The 20,670-nt window shown below is 36.8% G+C and overlaps 2 protein-coding genes and 1 pseudogene across 9 annotated transcripts in view; 2 read left to right on the forward strand and 1 right to left on the reverse strand.

Moving 5' to 3' along the window:
• The first annotated feature begins 2,857 nt into the window (after positions 1–2,857).
• LOC306994779 (UDP-glucuronosyltransferase 2A2-like) lies at positions 2,858–7,446 on the forward strand (annotated as a pseudogene). The gene is made up of 3 exons (XR_013800736.1): positions 2,858–4,292; positions 4,341–4,457; positions 5,590–7,446. The product of XR_013800736.1 is annotated as a UDP-glucuronosyltransferase 2A2-like (transcript).
• Positions 7,447–7,588: 142 nt separating this feature from the next.
• On the forward strand, positions 7,589–13,503 carry LOC306996283 (UDP-glucuronosyltransferase 2C1-like). Its single transcript, XM_079608617.1, has 6 exons — positions 7,589–8,610; positions 9,162–9,310; positions 10,356–10,487; positions 12,024–12,111; positions 12,440–12,662; positions 12,759–13,503. The coding sequence occupies exons 1-6, from the start codon at positions 7,866–7,868 to the stop codon at positions 13,039–13,041; spliced, it is 1,620 nt and encodes a 539-aa protein (XP_079464743.1). The 5' UTR covers positions 7,589–7,865; the 3' UTR covers positions 13,042–13,503.
• Positions 13,504–15,446: 1,943 nt separating this feature from the next.
• Positions 15,447–20,670, reverse strand: part of gak (cyclin G associated kinase) — a 44,103-nt gene continuing 38,879 nt past the window's right edge. For all 7 annotated transcript variants that reach the window (XM_079607618.1, XM_079607617.1, XM_079607621.1 and 4 more), the window contains 3 exons: positions 18,883–19,031; positions 18,620–18,796; positions 15,447–16,381 (listed from right to left, as the gene is read on the reverse strand). In XM_079607618.1, coding sequence (XP_079463744.1) covers positions 16,280–16,381; positions 18,620–18,796; positions 18,883–19,031 — 428 coding nt within the window. In that variant the 3' untranslated portion in view covers positions 15,447–16,279. The remainder of the gene's footprint in view (positions 16,382–18,619; positions 18,797–18,882; positions 19,032–20,670) is intronic.

The raw sequence follows: 20,670 nt of genomic DNA on the forward strand, positions 1-20,670 counted from the left end.
AACTATTAATTTACTGCACAGCTCTATATATAAAGTGGGGAACAGGCTATATCCAAATTTTATTTTTGCATACTCGCATAAAGCATATATATACTATATAGCAAATCTCAACAGCTGTAATCATATTATCGCCCAGCTCTTTATATAAAGTTGGATATAGACTGTAAGTATGTCCAACTTTATCCACACACATACAGTACACACACATGTGGGGTGATAGGCTATACTATAACTAAACTGCTTGATTTTTTACACAAAATGCAAACTCGAAAATTTTTAATATCGTGTAAAAGTTAATTTATTTCAGTAATTCAACTTAAAGGGTGAAACTAATATATTATATAGACTCATTACATGCAAAGTGAGATATTTCAAGCCTTTATTTGTTATAATTTTGATGATTGGCTTACAGCTTATGAAAACCTTTTCACAATATTCTAATTTTGATAAGCTTCATAAGCTATAAACCATAATCATCAAAATTATAACAAATAAAGGGTTGAAATATTTCATTTAGCATGTAATGAGTCTATATAATATATTAGTTTCACCTTTTAAGTTGAATTACTGAAATAAATTAACTTTTGCACGATATTCTAATTTTTCGAGTTTCACCTGTATATTATCGCCCAGCTTTTTATACAAAGTTGTATATACAAGTACAAACTTTATCTGCATACACACAGTATACTCCCATAGGTTGATATAAACTGATTGATTGCTTGTATCGTCACAAAATAAACTATATTATCGCCCAGCTCTAATCTGAATGCTAAATGCGACTTTAAGGCATGAAGATTGTAAGATATTATAAAGCATAATGATTTTCTGTGAAGCTGCTTTGAAACGATGCATATTGTGAAAAGCGCTATATAAATAAATTGGACGATGCATATCTAAGACTCCTCACATCAATATATTGTGCAGTGCTATGTTTAAACTGATAAATCTGCTGCGATTAGACTCGAGCTCTATAACGCAGCAACCGATATTTAAAGCAAATTTTTTAAACGATGAAAAGAGAGTAATTATTAATAATAAATAATAAACAGAATCCGTTTCAGCATGACTAATACATCCCACGTCTCCTCTTCTTTCCAAGTGTCCTCCTCTCCTTCACTGTTCTACTCCAAGTATGCGGCTAATCTTCTATTGAGTGTGCTTTTCCTTATCGGAACCCCACACTCTGCCTAAATCTGTTATCACAATGGAGCAGATCATGGGCTTCTCCCTCCCTCCCCCTCTCACATGCATTCACTCCCGCGCTCCGTTGCCCTCCCCGAAAGAAGGCTGAATGCAGAAGTGTCTCTGGTGCCAACCGATTAGCCCTGATCTCTTTATACGTCTAAACCAATTCACATGCTGCATGCTAAATTTTTCCCACTGTCTGAGCCCCCGCTCCCAAAAAAAAAAAAAAAGGGCTGGAGGGGTCATAAATCCTTATATTTGCACCCCCCACCCCTTAAAAAAATAAAATAAGGCACGCATGGAAGCGAGGGTAGAAAGTGTTATCTGTGTGAGACAGGAGAGCTGGTTAGAGAGCAGGCAGGTGCATTGCTGGCTGGAGAGACACTATTGTTGGCTGGACAGCGGCTCTCTCTCCTCTAGAGCACTTTTTTTTTATGGCACACTGACAATCCAATGATCTGTAATCTGATTAGGCAAATCTATACTTCAAAAAGCATCATGCTGTAACTCACTGAGGAAGAAGAGTTGGAACATTTGGGATTTGGGGAAACGTAAAACCTCCGAAACTAATTCTGCGGAGAAGGCTCGAAATTGTTTGGCATTGTAATATTGTAGATGTTATTGATGGATATGTTGTCACATCACAGTGTAATGCGTTAAGGATGGAATACACGTTCAGACTCAAAAAAAAAAAATCTTTAATTTATTATTTAATTAGTGGATTATGTTTTAAAAGAAAATGTCATATTGTCATATTTAATTCAATGTGTTTTTTTGCAATTATGTGTAATATTTACTAGCAATTTCTGGGTAAAATTGTTTCCAAGTGAAACCTTTTTTACTTTTACCATTCTGGGCAGTTAGTGTTGACATATTTTGCAGAAAATCATGCATTCTACAGTCATACTGCAATTTTTTTAGCTTCAGACTATAAATCCAGCCAGTCGGAGGATATCATATTTTGAGCTGATTGAGAACACGTTGTTTTCATTTGCCATGCGTCTCCTAGCAACGTGGTGCATATTTCTGTGTGAGTTTGATGTTCCGTTTCAATTTACTGAATGATTCCAAGTTATCATTTCTAAGTCGGCAATGATATCTAGTGCTTTAAAATCTGTTCAGATAGATAGATAGATACAGTAGATAATTTTTATTTGTGAATATATTAATTTTTTTATGATATAATTTATGATAATTTATAATTATGATATAATTTTTTTAATAATATATTCATATTATTAATAAATAATATAAAAATATAAATAAGTACAAAATAAATAAAAAATAAGATTAAAATATTAAATGATACATTAAAATAAGAATTATATTTTATAAGAATGCATAATTGTGCTCAAGTTTTGGTTATTCATTACTAAACATTTCTGTCCCTGGTGGTTACTGGAGAACTCTGACTGACTGCTTTTATTTTGAAAAACTTCACATGTTTTTTTTGGGAGGGTGCTCTGCTCAGGTACTATTTCGGGCCATAAATGTGAAAGTGTGATTCGTCGGGTCGGGGAAATGCGAACAAAACAAGGAAGCAGGAAAATACTATGTTTTTCTAAACTTTCATCTATAATTATGAAACAATCTTTCCCTACTTGAAATTTCATGTCAACTACATATTCACAAATTAACAAAAAATTTCAGACAAGAAATCAAGGTAACACTGTAATATTACAGTCCTTATTACACGTTACATGTAGTTACTATAGTAATAACTATAAATTTGTGCATAATTACATGCAACTAACCCTCTACCAAAACCTAAATACACGTATAATTATTATTACTCTGTACTTAAGTGTATACTTACACTGTAACACGGACGCCTTAAAATAAATTGTAACTGAAATCAATTAGGTGTCATCATAGTAATATTTTACAAAAATATAGTTTGCTTAGTTTTGAAAATTTTATAAATTTGTCTCTGGATAAAATGGTTTTTAAATTAATAAACTATCTTGGTCCAGATATCATTCCAATTAATATTCAAACAGGAGTAGTTAGGGAAGCACTACAAGAGCTGCAACTAATCAGGATTTTTTTTTAAAGAAACTTAAAAAAAAACAATGGTTCAAACAAAAGTGAACATTGATGGTTGTACACAGTCTTAGCTGGTTCTTCTTATTTTTCAAAGCCTAAGAAGAGACTGGGGCTGCAAATTAGCCTCAGCCTAGAAGAGTGTGGAGAGCCTCGGCTGCTTGAAATTGTAGCAATGTTATTCTGCATCGTCCCTGTTAAATAAACAAATCAATTGAAATTAAATAATTTTACCTCAAAATATTTTAAGATGCATCAATACCTTTTTCCTGAACAGCTTATGGATATATCTCAACCATGACGTTGCTCTTCTAGGTTGATAATTATACCGTGCCTGGTAGCGGGACACTGAGTGATCACACTGTCGCTGGCAATCATGAGATTCATCGTCGGTTTTCTTTTCTTACTCACTGTGCTCAGCCCTGCAGAATGTGGGAATATTTTAGTGTGGTATACTGAGGACAGTCACTGGATCAATCTGAAGATCGTGTTGGAAACATTGATTGACAGGGGACACGATGTCACAGTGCTGGTGCCGGATGCCTTCATGCATGTCAATGAATCGGATCGCTTCTCCTACCAGCCCTTCAGTGTGTCCAAGTCTTCTGTGCAGGACATGCAAGACTCCTTTGAGGATTTTTACATTTCTCAATGTATGAGATTGATCAGTTAAACTTGCTGCAAATTCATATCAGATTCTACCAGCTTGTCTCCAAAGATCAAGACTTGTGTTCATGGACAAATTGCAGCATGGGAAGTTTGACGTCATGCTGGCTGATCCGCTCTTCCCATGCAGTGAGATATTAGCTGAAAAGCTGGACATTCCCTTGGTTTACACGCTGCGATTCTCCATCGATCACACTGTAGAGCGCAAGTGTGGTCAGATACCAGCTCCACCATCATATGTTCCTGGAGCCATGAGTAAACTCACAGACAAGATGAGCTTCACCGAGCGAATCCTCAATATGCTGTTCTACCTTTCTCAAGATGCTTTGGCCATTAGTCTGTAGAAAAAAAATGATTTTACACTGAATATTTTGGTGAGTTGAATAAGATGCAGGGTAAAAAATTATTATACTCATTTTGTTTTTTAAAATCTTTCATTTCAGGACGGCCCACTTCCTATTGTGAGATGATGGTCAGAACCTACTGGGATTTTGGCATTCCTGCCCAACTTCAAATTCACTGGAGGGCTTCACTGCACCCCTGCCAAGCCTTTACCCAAGGTGCATCTGTCTTTTTAAAGATTCTACCAGCTTAAAATCTGAAATTCATGAGACACATGCTTTGAATCATCAAACCAGGAAAAAAATGTGGAAAACCTGACAGGAATAGTAATAACATAGTCGCGATAGACTTCCGCATTGTCAGTCATTTTGACGTAAAAATTCCATCAAAATCGGTTATTACCGGTCATTTTAATGTTTACATTTTAATGATAATAAGCCATTTAAAAGGCTCTGTTTTGGCTCACATTTTCATTTTTATTCACGTACAGGACAAGCATATAGGCTAGATTATGCATTATTTATTTATGAAGAGAAAGTTGAACAGGGAATGTGCCTCACTTTTCAGGTTTCATCATGAATGTTTGTCCAATAAATCGCAATAAGCTTTGTGCTTTGTTACTTCTGAGATGCAACAAAGTCTCAGCGTTCAGATTCTGTCTATTTTATCATATAATTCAAACAATAAATAGAGAGAGATCACTGTAGCGCCCGAGTTCAAGCTAAGCGGAGAGCGAGTGAACACGATCAATTTCTTTACTACGTTACAGAACGAAATTAACATGAATGAACATCAAACTATTTGTTGAAAGATACAGTGCAATATACCGAAATCCGTATCATGTCTCTCATGTAATCACTCAATCAGTGTTTCAAACGCAGAAAGACAGAGTTGGGGATAATGGGGTTTTTGAAAGATACATAAAACTAATCCTAAAAAAAATGAAGTAAATGCTTAGTTTAAAATGCTAAATTTTCCATGTAATTATAGCTTTATAACTAGTTACTTATAACAAGTCTGTGTGCAACTTCACTAAACTAGAAGACTTTCTGAATGTATATAAGCGATATGCTTTTTTGCAAAGGAAAATTTAAAACGTGAAAAATAATAATTAGGGACAATCAATAAATTATGAATGATTTACTTCCATTATGTGAATAATATTTAATCATGTTATCAATAAAGTAACTGTAGTCTGATTACGAGTATTTTAAAATGTAATATAATCTAATTGCAAGTACTTACATTTTGGAATTTGATTATGTAATCCAGATTACATGTAATCAGTTACCTCCCAGTAATGCCTAAGTAGTACTTGATATTAAAAAAAAATTGTTTTTGTGTGTGTAGGATCTAGAGGAGTTTGTACAGAGCTCAGGGGATGATGGGATTGTGGTCTTCACTCTGGGGTCCATGGGAAACAATATAACCAGAGAGAGAGGAGCAATACGATCGCCTCTGCACTGACCCAGTTCACACAGAAGGTTATTTTACCATCCTTACATTCTTCTTTTACGTATTTCATTCTTTAACACTTCAAGAGAGTCCACACACTCTACCAAAGAAGAAGTCATCAAGTGCAAAATAAAATCAATACTTTACTGAAAAAAAATGGCAAACGTTTCGGTCACATTTGTCGAGGAGGAAAAAGTAGAAACTTTGACATGCACTACATTTAATATCAGTCCATCCAGGTCAGCTTGTGGTTCTCTAAAATCTCATTGTCTTCATACACACATCAGTTGCGAGTGTGCTTCTGTATGTTTTTTAGTTTTTTATTTGCAGGTCTTATGGCGATACACTGAAGACAAGCCAGATACTCTTGGTGAAAACACCAGAATATATGAATGGTTCCCTCAGAATGATAATTTGTGATTGTGTATTTATTTTATTTTATTTTAAGAAAAATAAAGCAACAATTAGAAGATCTAATGTTAAACAGTTTTTTGACATTTACTGCTAACTAACTGAATAATACTACATTCAGTTTAATGGCAAAGTCATTTGAATGAAACTCTAGCGCCCCCTACTGAGGTTTGTTACCTTTTACCAAACAACACAATCTTCTGTGTGTGTCTCCTGATTCAGGCCACCCCAAAACCAGAGCATTTATCACTCATGGAGGCACTAATGGCATATATGAGGCCATATATCACGCTGTTCCAATGCTCGGGATCCCCATGTTTGGTGACCAGCCAGATAATGCATTGCTCTTTTGTTTTATAATTTTTCCTGGGGTGCACTTATAGTGTTTAGTATGATGTTTACATCATTTTTTTTCATAATTTAGAAATAAAAGGCATTTTTCCTACTCTGATTTGAACGCTCTCAACGTGTGTCTGCTGTGAGACTTCAATGTAAACGCCCACTTCTGTGATTGGCTAACATCTTTGCATATGAAGTAACTAGTATTACATGTTGAACTCTCTCAAAACCCTTTAGCATGTTTTTACTATTACAGCTCTCAAGGTTAGCTAAAAGTGTTGATTATAGCATTATATTTAGACTGTGGCATGAAAGGTTGCAGTAATGAGCATGAAGCCGATCACAGACATGTTGAGCGTATGAATGCAGTGATCTCGTCATTGCAACTCGATTTCTGCACACTAACCATTGCTTTCATCAGAACTAACAGTCCAAACACAATGTTAATACGATATTCGTTGATTATAAACAAAGACTATAGATAAAAGGGACTTTTTTATAACGGTAGTTTTGGCATGAGTCCAGAGCTCAGTCACCGATAAACTTGCACGTTTGATTGACAGCTCCAGCTATTGTAAAGGGAGCGTTCTTTGATCGCTTTCTATATATAATTTAATCACAGTTTAAATAACAGATTATTTTCATCCTACTAAGAGAAACAATGTAAAGTTGACCGTTTAGTCACTGGTTTGGTTTACTGACACATAGGCAAAGAACCTCTGACTGTGCATGATTCATTATATATCCGAAATCGCTGGTCACAGACTCACAGACCCGGCATTAGAATGAACAATTACTTACATGTTGTGGCATTACTGTCGAGTCCATTTCGTAAAAGTCTGTTTGCAAAGCCTGCGCCGAAATTGTGACTGATTTAGATAATCCACTGTGAAATGTACTGATTACAAATACATAATGATCAACTGAGACATTCACATTGTTGAAAATAAATAAGCACAATCTTAGCATTAGGATCCTTGGAAGATAATGTTGTTTTAATGGAGTGATCCATCTCACTAACACGCCAGTGGGCGGGGCCAAAGTTGATATAATGAAGTAGGCGTGTTTTTTTTCTACCGAGGCCGTCTTTCGTTGCACTATTATGTCATAAAGAGGCATATTTCACGAGTTGTTCGCTGAGCTAGGTTACAATAGAAGCTGTTTTTTTGTCTAACAATGAAGTTTTCAGTTCTCAAACTTACAGGATATTCTTATAATATGATTCTGAAATGTCAAAAGCTCAAGGAAATTTTGATTTCTCAGTTTATGACCCCTTTAAAGCTACGTGTATGAATCTGCTTTACCTTTCACTTTGGCCTCTCTACCTTTTACCCTGTTGATTTATGAGCTTGTTGATTTATGATTCATGACTTGTGAAAATCTATATACTATGTTAATAATTATACCAGACAGTCCAGCACATGAGGCAAGAGACTAAAGATCTCACGATCTTATCACTGGCAATCATGAGACTCACGGTCTGTTTTCTTTCTCTGCTCACTGTATTTGGAACTGGAAAGTGTGGGAATGTTTTAGTGTGGTATACTGAGGGCAGTCACTGGATCAATCTGAAGATTGTGTTGGAGACATTGATTGACAGGGGACACGATGTCACAGTGCTGGTACCGGATGCCTCTCTCTACATGAAAGCCGAAGAATCGGATCGCTTCTCCTACCAGCCCTTTAACGTGTCCATGGATGCGCAGGAGATGCGAAACTTCGTTGATGAATTTCTGCATTTCTCAGTGTTTGAGATGGATCAGTTAAACTTGCTCCAGATTCAAATGAAATTTTACGACTTTGCGTCCAAACATCAGGCTATGTCTCTGGCACACTGTGACGGCATTTTGAAGTTGATGGACAAATTGCGGAATGGAAAGTTTGACGTTGTTTTGTCAGATCCGATCTACCAGTGCAGCGAGATTGTGGCTGAAGAACTGGACATTCCCTTGGTTTACACGTTCCGATTCTCCCTGGCTCATGTTGCAGAGCGGTTGTGTGGTCAGATACCAGCTCCACCATCATATGTTCCTGGAGCCATGAGTAAACTCACAGACAAGATGAGCTTCACCGAGCGAATCCTCAATATGCTGTTCTACCTTTCTCAAGATGCTTTTGCCATTGTTGTTTGGAAAAAAGTTGACAACTATTACAGTGAATATTTAGGTGAGTTAAAGAGGTTATTTTCTTTCTCTAAGAAAAGTATTTTCAAGGGTAATCAACATGTGGCATGTTACAAATGATGTTGATAGAGCTTAACTTGAACTTCATCAAACTCTCTGAAAGAGATATTTACATTCATGCATTTGGCAGATGCTTTTATCCAAAGCGACTTACATTGCATTTCAAGGAACACATTTACATACAAATCAATTCTTGCTTTCCCTGGGAATCGAACCCATGACCTTGGCGTTACAAGCGCCAATGCTCAACTATCTGAGATACAGGAAGGTGACTTATTAGAAATAATTTTCAGTCCACAGTGCATACATTTGCCATCATCACATCTAGCATGTAAAGAATGTAAGGGACACATTTCCATTTAGACATGCTGATAGTCACCAAATGAAGGGTTTAGGACTTCTTGTACCATCAACAAATCAGTTTTGTCATGATGTCATACTTACATTTTTCTGCGGCAAGATGTGTGAAGCATGTCTTAAATACACAGTGTCCAAAAACGTTTGTGTAAAGCTATTAAGCACTCCTCTTTTCAGGACGGCCCACTTCCTATTGTGAGATGATGGGTAAAGCTGATATCTGGTTGATCAGAACCTACTGGGATTTTGAGTTTCCACGGCCATTCCTGCCCAACTTCAAATACATTGGAGGGCTTCACTGCACCCCTGCCAAGCCTTTACCCAAGGTGCATCTGTCTTTTTAAAGATTCTACCTCATTTGCTGTTAAGAAGATAGGAGATCTGAACTTCTTAAAACAAACAGGGTCCATATGATTTGAATCATAAGTCCAAGAGGAGTTATTATTTTACTGAAAATAACTTGCAGTTCAGTGAGTCAAATGATGACTGATGACTCATTGACCAGTCTGAATGGATTCAGTTCAAGTAAACTGAATATTTCTAAACTATACATTAAAAGAACCGGTTCATAAGAAGTAATCCAACTACACTGGTAGTGCTTTATGTTTTTGATTTACTAAAAAGAAATGACTTGAACCGGACTGCGCTGGTCACGTTGTGTTGTTGTTTGCCTGACATTTGTGAGGAAAAACAATCGCTTTTAGCAGCGCCATTATTTTACCTGGAAACTGCGGTGAATTGTACCTGTGGCATAGCCTGGGAAAACCCAGACCACTCTCAGTTGTAACTGAGTTAGGGTCTGGCAAAGCTCCATAGACAATTCATTTCTACAGGGGCGTCACAACGGTCGTCGCTCAAAGGGCTCTGGGCGCAATTGGATAGATCTAAAACCAATCAGAGCGACGGAGAAACATCAGCATTGCTGAGAGTCTCAGATGTTTCTCCGTCGCTCTGAAATTATAGTATTGTTTATGTCTGCTCACATCTTGTTACTCTGACGACTTTTGCCGTTTTTGTAAATGACAATTTCAAATCGCTTGAAACAGACGTGATAGCTGATTCGAACGAGTGATGTTCCACGGCGGCATCCATCTCTGTAATGTACAAAATCTGCGTCACCGTCGCTGCTCTGTCGTCATCGTGTAAAGCCCGCCCCAACGTTTCTGATTGGTGCCGCGATTTCGACGGATTGGAAATGGGTTTCAATGGGCTCTTTGCCAGACCCACTTGTAGAGCAAATCTAAATTTGCCGGAAGTGGTCTGGGTTTTCCCAGGCTACCTGTGGTAGCATATTTAAGATATTGTAGAAATATGTAAAAAATCACTTTTTCACCGCACAAGTTAAGGATGTTTTTGTTTTGTTTTGTGTAGGACATGGAGGAGTTTGTACAGAGCTCAGGGGATGATGGGATTGTGGTCTTCACTCTGGGATCTTTGATAGACAAAATTCCCAAAGAGATGAGCAACAGGATCGCCTCTGCACTGGCCCAGATCCCACAGAAGGTAACTGACCGTTCTTACACCCTTAAAGGGGCTATGTGGAGTTTTCAGCGGCATCTAGCGGTGATGTTTCAGATTGCAACCAATACGTTTACAAGCGAGTGCTCGTGCGTGTGCTTTTTAAAAATTTTTTTTATTATGTGGAGTTTTGTGTTGTAGTCTGTGTTGAACTGGTCGTTTCTTAGTATTAGCAGACTTCATGTCATAAAGTTGCAGTGTCGTCGCTGTTGAGTGCAAAGTCAGTAGATGAGGCACTCAAAATTCCGGCCAGTTAATAATACCTAGAATATCAAAATCGACTGCTGGCGGTAGATCCTTTTCCTATTTAGCACCAAAACTTTGGAACAGTCTTCCTACCATTGTCCGGGAAGCAGACACACTCTGTCAGTTCAAAGCTAGATTAAAGACACATCTCTATGACCTAGCATTCACATAGGTCAGCCGGAACTGGGAACACTTCCCTTAAATCCTGATGTACTCGTTACATCATAAGAAGAATGGCATCTACGCTAATTTTAGTGTCTTTGTTTATCCCGAGGTTTTCCTGCAGCCTGCCGGATCCAGGCCGTATCCAGATCTGACGAAGGACCTTCGCCTGGACCCGATGTCAACGCAGTGCTGAAGTGCCAACTAAGCCTCTCCCTATGGAGGATCCCTTTACCACTCTACAGATAAAGTATTGTGGAAAATTTGCGTATCTACCCCGTAGTGATAAAATAAAATAAAATTCTGTATCAAATTTATAGGCAGGACAAATAGTTTATTTAGGCTTGGTTTGTAGAGAATTACAAACATGCGCACATATATTCAAACGCACATAACTATAGAATTAATTCTTGATGCGCACGTGAGCGCCATCAGCGTTTCTCACAGGTTCACATTTAAAGTCTGTGTAGAGAGAACGGTGTCGTCTTAGCGGCCCCTTATTTAATAACTAATGATCCTTTCGACGGAAGTGAATCAATCAAAACTAACTTTAGCTGGAAAATAACATTATTCAAGAACCGCTATAAAGCCAAAACAATCTCTGTTACCTTAAATTATACGTTTATCTCTGTAAAGCAGCTACTTGTCTACATTGTTAAAAGCTCTATATAAATGAAGATGACTTGACTGACGAGGCGAGAGGCTCGGGAGCGCGCATGCAGGTCTCAGTCACGTCACTGGATTTCGCGGCAAATCCGACCCGGAGACTTCACATAGAAATAGGAATACTTGCTTTCAGAGGTACTAGCAAAACCCACAAAGTGGATCATTTTATTGTGAGATTACAACCCCTTCACACACAGGTAATAAAAAATGGATTCATTTTAGTAGAAAAACTCCACATAGCACCTTTAATATCCAAATATCATGAACACATAAGCACTGCCTCTCTGATTGGAATGAGTTTAATTTTGCACAATTCAATGTGAATATTCACATTTACTTATAGGTAATACTTAGGTATTGTTTATTTTTAATCTCTCTGTCATCATCACTGATCAGTTGAGTGTGTGGTTTTGCACGTGTGTGTGTGTGTGTGTGTGTGTGTTGCAGGTCTTATGGCGATACGGTGGAGAGAAGCCAGATACTCTCGGTGAAAACACCAGAACCTATAAGTGGATCCCTCAGAATGATTTATTGGGTTTGTATTATAATTTGTGATTGTATGCAACTTTTATTTTAAAATAGGCTAGTCATTCCTGCTTAAAAAATATAATTAAAAAAAGACACTAAAGGTAACAATGGGAGTAAATTAGGCCAGCGGAAGGTTTATAAAAAAAGATTCTGTCATTCTTTTTTTTAGCCCTTCCGTTAATTATTCAGTAGGCTATACAACAATTTATTATTTGAGTTGTCTAAATTGTTCTTTTTGAGTCTGGTTGTGTAATTTGGAGTTTGCTTCATGTAAACTGTCCCAACGACTTTTGCTTTTTCCTTGTTTGTTTATCCATATTTGTCTCCTGATTCAGGCCACCCTAAAACCAGAGCGTTTATCACTCATGGAGGCACTAATGGCATATATGAGGCCATATATCACGCTGTTCCAATGCTCGGGATCCCCATGTTTGGTGACCAGCCAGATAATTTAGCTCATATGAAGGCCAAGGGCGCTGCTGTTGTTATAGACAATATAAAGACCATGCAGCCGCAGGAGCTGGTGGATGGACTCAATGCCGTCATTAACAACTCCTCGTGAGTCACTCGTATCATATCTGACTCTTTCAGTCTACCGTATGTTCTCCATTGCACTACACAGACATATTACACTCTCCGTCTTCATCTCCGCAGGTATAAAGAGAATGCAATGCGTCTGTCCAGGATTCATCATGACAGACCAATGAAGCCGTTGGATGAGGCGGTGTTCTGGATTGAGTTCGTTGTGCGCAATAAAGGTGCCAAACACCTGCGTGTAGAAGCACACAACCTTACCTGGTACCAGTACCACTGTCTGGACGTGTTCGCTTTTCTTTTCACTATCCTGACTGCAGTCCTCTACGTCTTCTTTAAACTGAGCAAACTCTTCATAATGCGTTGCTGTTTTAGATCAAAGCAGAAAAGCAAAAAAGAGTGACTTTTGTTATGTGATTGAGTGATTGTTATTTTGTTGCACTAAACATTGTGTCTCCACTCTCCAACCACACAATGGTCTTTTTGAGGTCCAGTAGCTCAAAAATATCCCATCATCTCAAAACTTCACCCTATAACTTCAGATGTCAATAGGATGCTTCTTATCACCACATCGCTCAACATGGGACGGGCTTTCATCTCACAATACTAAACTAGATAGCTATTCTTAATTATAATCATAATTATCCCCCTCCCCTTACATTTTGGAATGATCTATATTTTAAAAAGCACTACACCAAATCAATATGATCAATACATTGAATTAAGTATTTTATAAATAAAACGATCAGTTTGCGTTTGTACTGTGATTTACTCTCGAAATTAAATATATTTTGTGGCGCTAATATTGTTCGGTCTTACACTTATTTTTCATTTGTAAGTCACTGGATAAAATAAACTGACTGCTAAATGACTGTGATATAAATTCTTTTTAAAAACGGATATAAATCAGAATATATAGTTTTTAAACATTAACAAATGTATATTTAGAACGACGGAGAGAAAAGGAGAAAAACAATACGCTCTCGTTCTGTTAACTCTGCATTCATCAGTAAGTATCACGTGACTGCCCTCTAGCGGTCGTTGTAAATCATTGCAACGGGACTTTTATTTTAAAGGTTTAATGCCTGCTTTAGTAGATTACTTCACACATCGCGAACAACCAGACGACCATCAACCAAGCAAGCGAACTCTTCATGTGATCCTGTCAGTTTTCCTTATATGATCGGTTAAACCCGAGATGATTAAAGCAGGTTTGGTGATCAAGAGATTTGCTGCATGGATGATGGTCTTACATTTAACTGTAGTCCATATTAGATGGGTAACAAACAACGTTAGTATTGATAGACTTCTTGTATGGGTAATTCGTTCACCCACGCTTGATTAAATTTAGTATGTTTATAGTGGGTTATACATTTGAGTTAGCATTATAATTTCGCATAGTTATAGATTAAAGTTAAATTATGTAGGATTTGTTGTAAATTATTTAAGTTCCTAGTTTCATAATAAGAGCACTGTGGTCAATGATGATGATGTCACAGATCTGCGCATTCTGACGCAAATGACGTGATGCTGCGTGAACCTGAGACCACACTGTGTACTAGTGCTGCATACTTTAAAATGAATGGCAAGTGTTTAAACTGATCAACTGAGGTAAATATATAATGAAATATAATTCATGCATTTAGACAACGTGCATGATGTGCACCATTTTGCATTCATTCGACTGTATAAATAAAATTCATATCGTATTGCCATACCTGAAGATGTCAATTCTCTTGCAGGAATTTTTCTTATGCAAATACTTACATTTGTATCATTAGGTGACATACAGACTAATGCTTAAAATAAATAAATAATAATAGACAATCTAAACCCAAACCATGATTATGGTTTATTGGTCAAAAGAAAATAAAGACAAAAATATGTTTTAAGACCGTGGTGTTATGATTTTGTTCTCCATTTGCAGGAGGCATCTGGTGAGAAACAGTAGTTTTACATCCAAAGGAAAGCTGAGTGGGCAAGAGAAAGAAAACTGTGACATTATTAAAAAAACATATTCACTCTCCACCAAAATACAGCAGCATTGTTTATTTTCTTACATATTCTGCGAATATATACTTATCTTACCCATAAGTATAAGGACATTTATTTAGACTGAACAAATTCATTCATTTTAAATCAGAACCTATTAAATACAACCAGTGGATTTTGAACAGAAATGCCACACTCCAGTTTGAAACATTTATGACCATTTATGACTTTGGTGGAGGGTGAATAAGTTGAAACGTTTCCAAAAATCACACAAAACAGTGAACTGACAATCTGAACCAGTCCATCAGTCCTCTTTACAGCAGCAGCCGCTAAAGCAGGAACCGATGAAAGGTTTTGTTCAGTCCGACTGCATCACCTCCTGTGTTGCTAGTCTCGTACGTGGATAATCTCAGAAAGTCCCAGTCTAAATGATAGAGCATTTTCTTCCAGTCCTCGATTTTTTTTTTCTATAACAAAAATATTGGAAGCTATATTTATAAAAACAACACTAATTCATTTCCACCCTAACATCATTATCTAATAAGTTGTATCATTTTTTTTTTTTTTACACATCTGGATATGGGTACATATGAATTTGGCCTGATGACCCGAGGGATTGGTGCGAACTTTCTAGTGTCATTATTAAGAGGATTGTGGAAACATCAAATAAAATAGTGTGAAGACTTGCTAACACATTGAAAATAGGAGAATAGTACAAGGAATACAAAAAGAAAAAAAAAAGAGACAGATTTACATTCCAAATTGCCAGCAATAATCTTAAAAAGCACATTCATATTAGTAGATGCTTTGGAATGATTTTAGTTTTGCAAAAATGCTCAGTTTGTTTCATCGTTTACAATAAATTTGATATTTTAGTCCTTTTTATATCCATCCATTAGCCATGTACAGCTTTCAAAACAATAAATAAGACAGACATTTCTGATTGGTCCTTGTTGAGAAAACTATGGAGAGCTCAGAGGTTTTGTTGAGGTTCGGTCACTGGAATACCCTTTGGACTGCCGAAAATGAGCCCAGAACCCACAAATACACAAACAACACCTTCCACCGAGGCGCCTGGAGAGAATTAACACTTGAAAACATGATGAAACTGAAGTGAAAGTGAGGAAAAGTCCAACAGAATGGAGAGCAGACGTCAAAACCTCTGCTTTCGCTTCACATGAACATGATCCACCCTCAAACACACACACACACACACACGAGTCGAGTGAATATTTACATCAGTAATTGACAAACCACACTGATTGAAAAACAAAAAGGTGAAAACAAAAGAATGACAAAAGTGTGATGCATAGAATGGCATAAAATAGATCAGCGATAATCATGTCTTTCTCCATCCCAGAAACCATCGGTTTTCAAGCGCAAGACAGACTGTAGTCTCAGGTGTGTGTGTGTGTGTGTGTTAGTGTGTTTGCCAAAAGGATGCTAGCATGGTCCCCTTTTGAAGGAGGAGAAGTCCAACGCTACAGGTTTCACTCAGGAGAGCGTGTGGTCGTCCAGGAAGAGATCTGTCCGTGTGTTTTCTTCCTGTGATTGATCTGTTCCACTGCCAGCCTCTCTCTCAGTGTGTGTGTGTGTGTGTGTGTGTGTGTGTGTGCTCGCTGCACCTGGAAGACGCTCACTGAGCGCGTTCAGAACAGGGCTTTGGATCCATGGTTCTCAAACTCGGACCAGGCATCGCTCAGCTCCATGAAGATCATCTTAGCGTACTGCTCGTACGGCTGACCTGTGGCCTGGAAGACCAGAGAGAGAGAGAGAGAGAGAGAGACTACATTATTACTCCACTGTTGCTGAACACAACGATGAGTTACACCAACAGAACATGTCTGAATTCTTTAGCAGTGAATTGAAGTAAGAATCAAATAAAAATTGACCATATTTATTTTCTGAATGCAGATAACTGGATTTATATATATATGTTCAACCTTTATAATTGTTAATCAAAATAAGCAACTTTAAACTGCTTCCAGTCAACAGTTTAAGAGTGAAACTCGAAGAGACAAAATTGTTACTTTTATTAATATTAATTCAGATTTGCATTACTGTCAAACATTTTTAATAACTAAAAATATATTGCTTAGTATATGAATTATAAATTAACATATTGCTTTTAATAATTATTTTCTTGACATAAAAAACTTTATGAAAAGTGTTTTTCACACCTGAAATTAAAACAATACATGTATTATTATTATTAATTCATATGAGCAATTATTTAATATTATATTGCTTAATATATTGACTATAATTAACACATTTCTTTAATTATTATTTTCTTGACAAACCCCGCCCCCAAATGATCATGTCTAAAATGAAATAAAAATAATACTTGTATTAATATACATTTATATTTGTATTAGCCTACTGTCAAAAATGTTTATCCATACAAATTACTTATCATTGCTTAATAATAATAATAATAATAATAATATTGCTTAAAAAACATTGTTTATTTAGTTTTAAATAATTTAAGACAAACAATAAAAACAAACACATAATAAACCATTAAAATGCATCCATACATGCAATAAATAAAACACTTAAATTGATGGGGACACTTAATAAATACTCAGAAATATTATTGATATGACTGCCCTGACACTATTGGATGAGAGCTGGACGATGACATCATGGTTTTCTCCTGAACTGAACTCATTCCATAATTGACTTTACACAGTTATTGAACAAAACTGAATCAACACTGAACTGATCTCAACTGAATAATGACGGTTTACTGTTGTCTTTTTAGAGCTGCTTTACTGCAGTTGAATTTGATCATTATTCTCCCGTTTCTCACTGTGAAGCTGCTTTGACACAATCTGTATCTGTGGAGAACTTCACTAAAAAGCGCTATATAAATAAAGAAGACTTCACTTAAATAGACTGTGGTATTATTGCTTAAAAATATTTTCTCCGCCCATATTCAGTAGGGCTGGGTATCGATTCAAATTTCAAGAATCGATTCGATTCCGATTCTCAAGATCTTGAATCGATTATCATTATTCGATTCGATTCGATCTTATATTTTTAAAATCAAAAGTTTTAACTGTTCATGAACAATCAAGTGTTTGTATTAAATAACATTCACAAACATACATTAATGTTGTAAAAATGTATTGTTCACTCAAAGTGTTGATGTTAGATAAGGCATTAAGTAATATTAATGAATGGTATCTTAATGTAATGTTACCAACTAAACAGGAGATAAAACGTGTTTTATTTGACTTGACTGTCCTTTTATTTAATCCAAAACTGCGTTCATATTTAAAAGGCCTTTTAAACTAGATACAACCGCACAGGATACCACTTTAGGGGCCGTTCTTCAATGCATCTCAACAGGTCATGTGAAAAAAACCAGCGGCCTTTCCGTAACAACATGGAAAGCTCGGCCGAACAGCTGATCATAGCTGTACAAGGCGGCTTTTTATTTCTCATCTCAATGAATATATCTAGTAGTAAAGCTAATGCAAGGGCTAGAAATCAATAATTTTTTTGATGATAGGCTACTTCCTTGTCATCATGGAGAGCGCAGTTTGCACCGCTTTCTCCTCTCCACAAGCGCGTGCTTTCCCGTTGCGTCTGTCGTTGCATGCAACCATGAACAGAGGCGCGCCTGGAAAACGAATTTGCACGCGCAAAAAATGCGCTGTGTGAACGGCTCTTTCCTCCTTTCTTGTCAACAAGTGGATTCAGAGAAACCGCATTAGCAGCCCCGCCGGTCACCATGTCTCAGTGTGTTTATGAGGAAAATTTAGGCCTGTTATTAAATCGATCCTCTGAGTTACGGATCGATCTTTAGAAATTAATATGAAAATCGATTCAGAATTGGTGAATCGATTTTTTCAACACAGCCCTAATATTCAGTAGAATTTTTTTTCAGAGACCAAGTTTATACATTGATAAAAAAAAATGAAATGCATTCTTTTACTTTCTTGCTTTTTGAACAATGCTGTAACGTAAACATCTCACACCTTGTCTGGGTGCACAACGAGCACAGCCTTCCTGTAGACCCTCTTCACCTGGTCAGGAGTGACTAGATCCGCCATGTTGACGGGCTTCCAGCGGGCTTCTCCTTCCCACAGGACTGTGTGCAGTGTGGAGAGCAGAGCCCTGATGTTACGCTCCTTCCCCTCGATCCAATCTAAGATCTAACATGCAAACACCATCATCAAGCCCAAAGCACATCCACCAGTAAACATGTCCCTGAGAAGCTGTGCTGAACGCTCATCTGTACCTGCAGTTTGAGAGGGTCCATGTCTTTAGACACCTCCTGCTTCCTGATCTCAGCAATAGTTCTGGGCGTCTTCCTGTCCGGTTTGAGGTCAAAGCCTTGTTTGGACAGAAGATCCCCAAAGTCGTCTTCTTTCACTTTGGGCTTACAACCTAAAGGACAGAAACAGTCTGTACAACAAAAGCAGACGATACCAACAACCACAACACATTTATGAAATGTATTAGTGCAATAATTGTCGTGGGTTTATGATGCATGTATGAATCTTGATCAGAAATATATCATTTTAAAGTCGTAAACAAGGTATATCATTTTATTTTTGTGCCACTCTCCGCATGAAACGCTCTCGCTGCATCCGAAACCGTGATCATCATGATCTATACAAGTAGCTCTCTCATAAAGCCGCCTCTCAAGCAGCTCGAGTACAAACTTGACTTCTTTTTCGTGGCTTATTGGTCAAATACATTCAAAATGATGTCAAAATGCCCGTCTTGTCGAGTATTCAGGAAAATACAGTCAGTTTTGGAATGTAACTAGTTCGAGAAAACGCATGTTGTGTAACTGTATATTGGATCCGTGCGTACGCTCTTAAAGTGACAGCAGCCTAATAAACAAAAATCACTCACTGCTCCAGACTGAATAACTTGTTTAACTTTAATTGTAAGCATTAATATGTATGAAAAGAAAACTATCCAATGTTATTTTACTAGGGCTGTCAAAAGATTAATCGTGATTAATCGTATCCAAAATAAAAGTTTGTGTTTACATAATATACGTGTGTGTACTGTGTATAATTATTTATATATATAAAAACACACACAATCATGTATACATTTAAGAAAAATTGGTTATATTTATATATAATATAAATTCTATATATTATATACAGTATATAAATGCAAATATTTCTTAAATATATACATGAATTTGTGTGTATTTATACATAATAATTATACACAGTACACACACATATATTATGCAAACACAAACTTTTATTTTGGATGTGATTAATCACGATTAATCTTTTGACAGCCCTATATTTTACATTAGATTATTGTCATTTCTGTGGTATTTTTTTTAACCTGAATATCCAGCTGAAAAACTTAAAGCCATGTTTATTTTATCAGTCTCTTTATTTTTTTGTATTTATTTGTGCTATTGTTTGCAATTTATTTATTTGTTCTTCTTTTATTACTTAAAGGAGAACTCCAGCGCAAAATGAACCTTTGGTCTAATTACACATTGTTACCTAGTCAACCGTTATCTGAGATTTGTTTTCATGATTATCGAATGTAAATAGTTTTATCTCTAAAAACAGTTTAGCCTATAACGCTAGTATAACGCTAGTATATGGGGCGTAGAGTAATGACAAATAAAAATCACTTGTTAATACCACTATCAAGGCTCAAAATAGCCCCACACTAACACGGTAGCATAATGAGGGTCCCTACATGCAAACCGAAGCATTGAGAACTTTGTAAGTGTCCAGACAGTTTAATAAGATATTTTATACATACAGTCAACTTCACGTATACAAGCAGAAGCCATCTTTGAAAAACAGACTCGATCAGTCAATCAACGAAACGCCGATCCAAATGCGCTGAACTGTGTAGAATCTCATATGGTCCAGCGCATTTAGATCGGCGTTTCGTTGATTGACTGATCGAGTCTGTTTTTAGACGGTTACTAGGTAACAATATAACAAGATAACGGTTGACTAGGTAACAATGTGTAATTAGACCAAAGGTTCATTTTGCGCTGGAGTTCTCCTTTAACGTTTACGTGTCTTTT

The sequence above is a fragment of the Phoxinus phoxinus genome (genome assembly GCF_949152265.1).
Source record: "Phoxinus phoxinus genome assembly, chromosome: 3".
Classification (NCBI taxonomy): Eukaryota; Metazoa; Chordata; class Actinopteri; order Cypriniformes; family Leuciscidae; genus Phoxinus; species Phoxinus phoxinus.

Coding starts and splice junctions, on each gene's coding strand:
- LOC306996283 (XM_079608617.1), top strand. CDS start 7,866: ATGAGGCAAGAGACTAAAGATCTCACGATCTTATCACTGGCAATCATG. Junction 9,311..10,355: donor CTGCCAAGCCTTTACCCAAG/GTGCATCTGTCT, acceptor TGTTTTGTGTAG/GACATGGAGGAGTTTGTACA. Junction 12,663..12,758: donor GCCGTCATTAACAACTCCTC/GTGAGTCACTCG, acceptor TCATCTCCGCAG/GTATAAAGAGAATGCAATGC.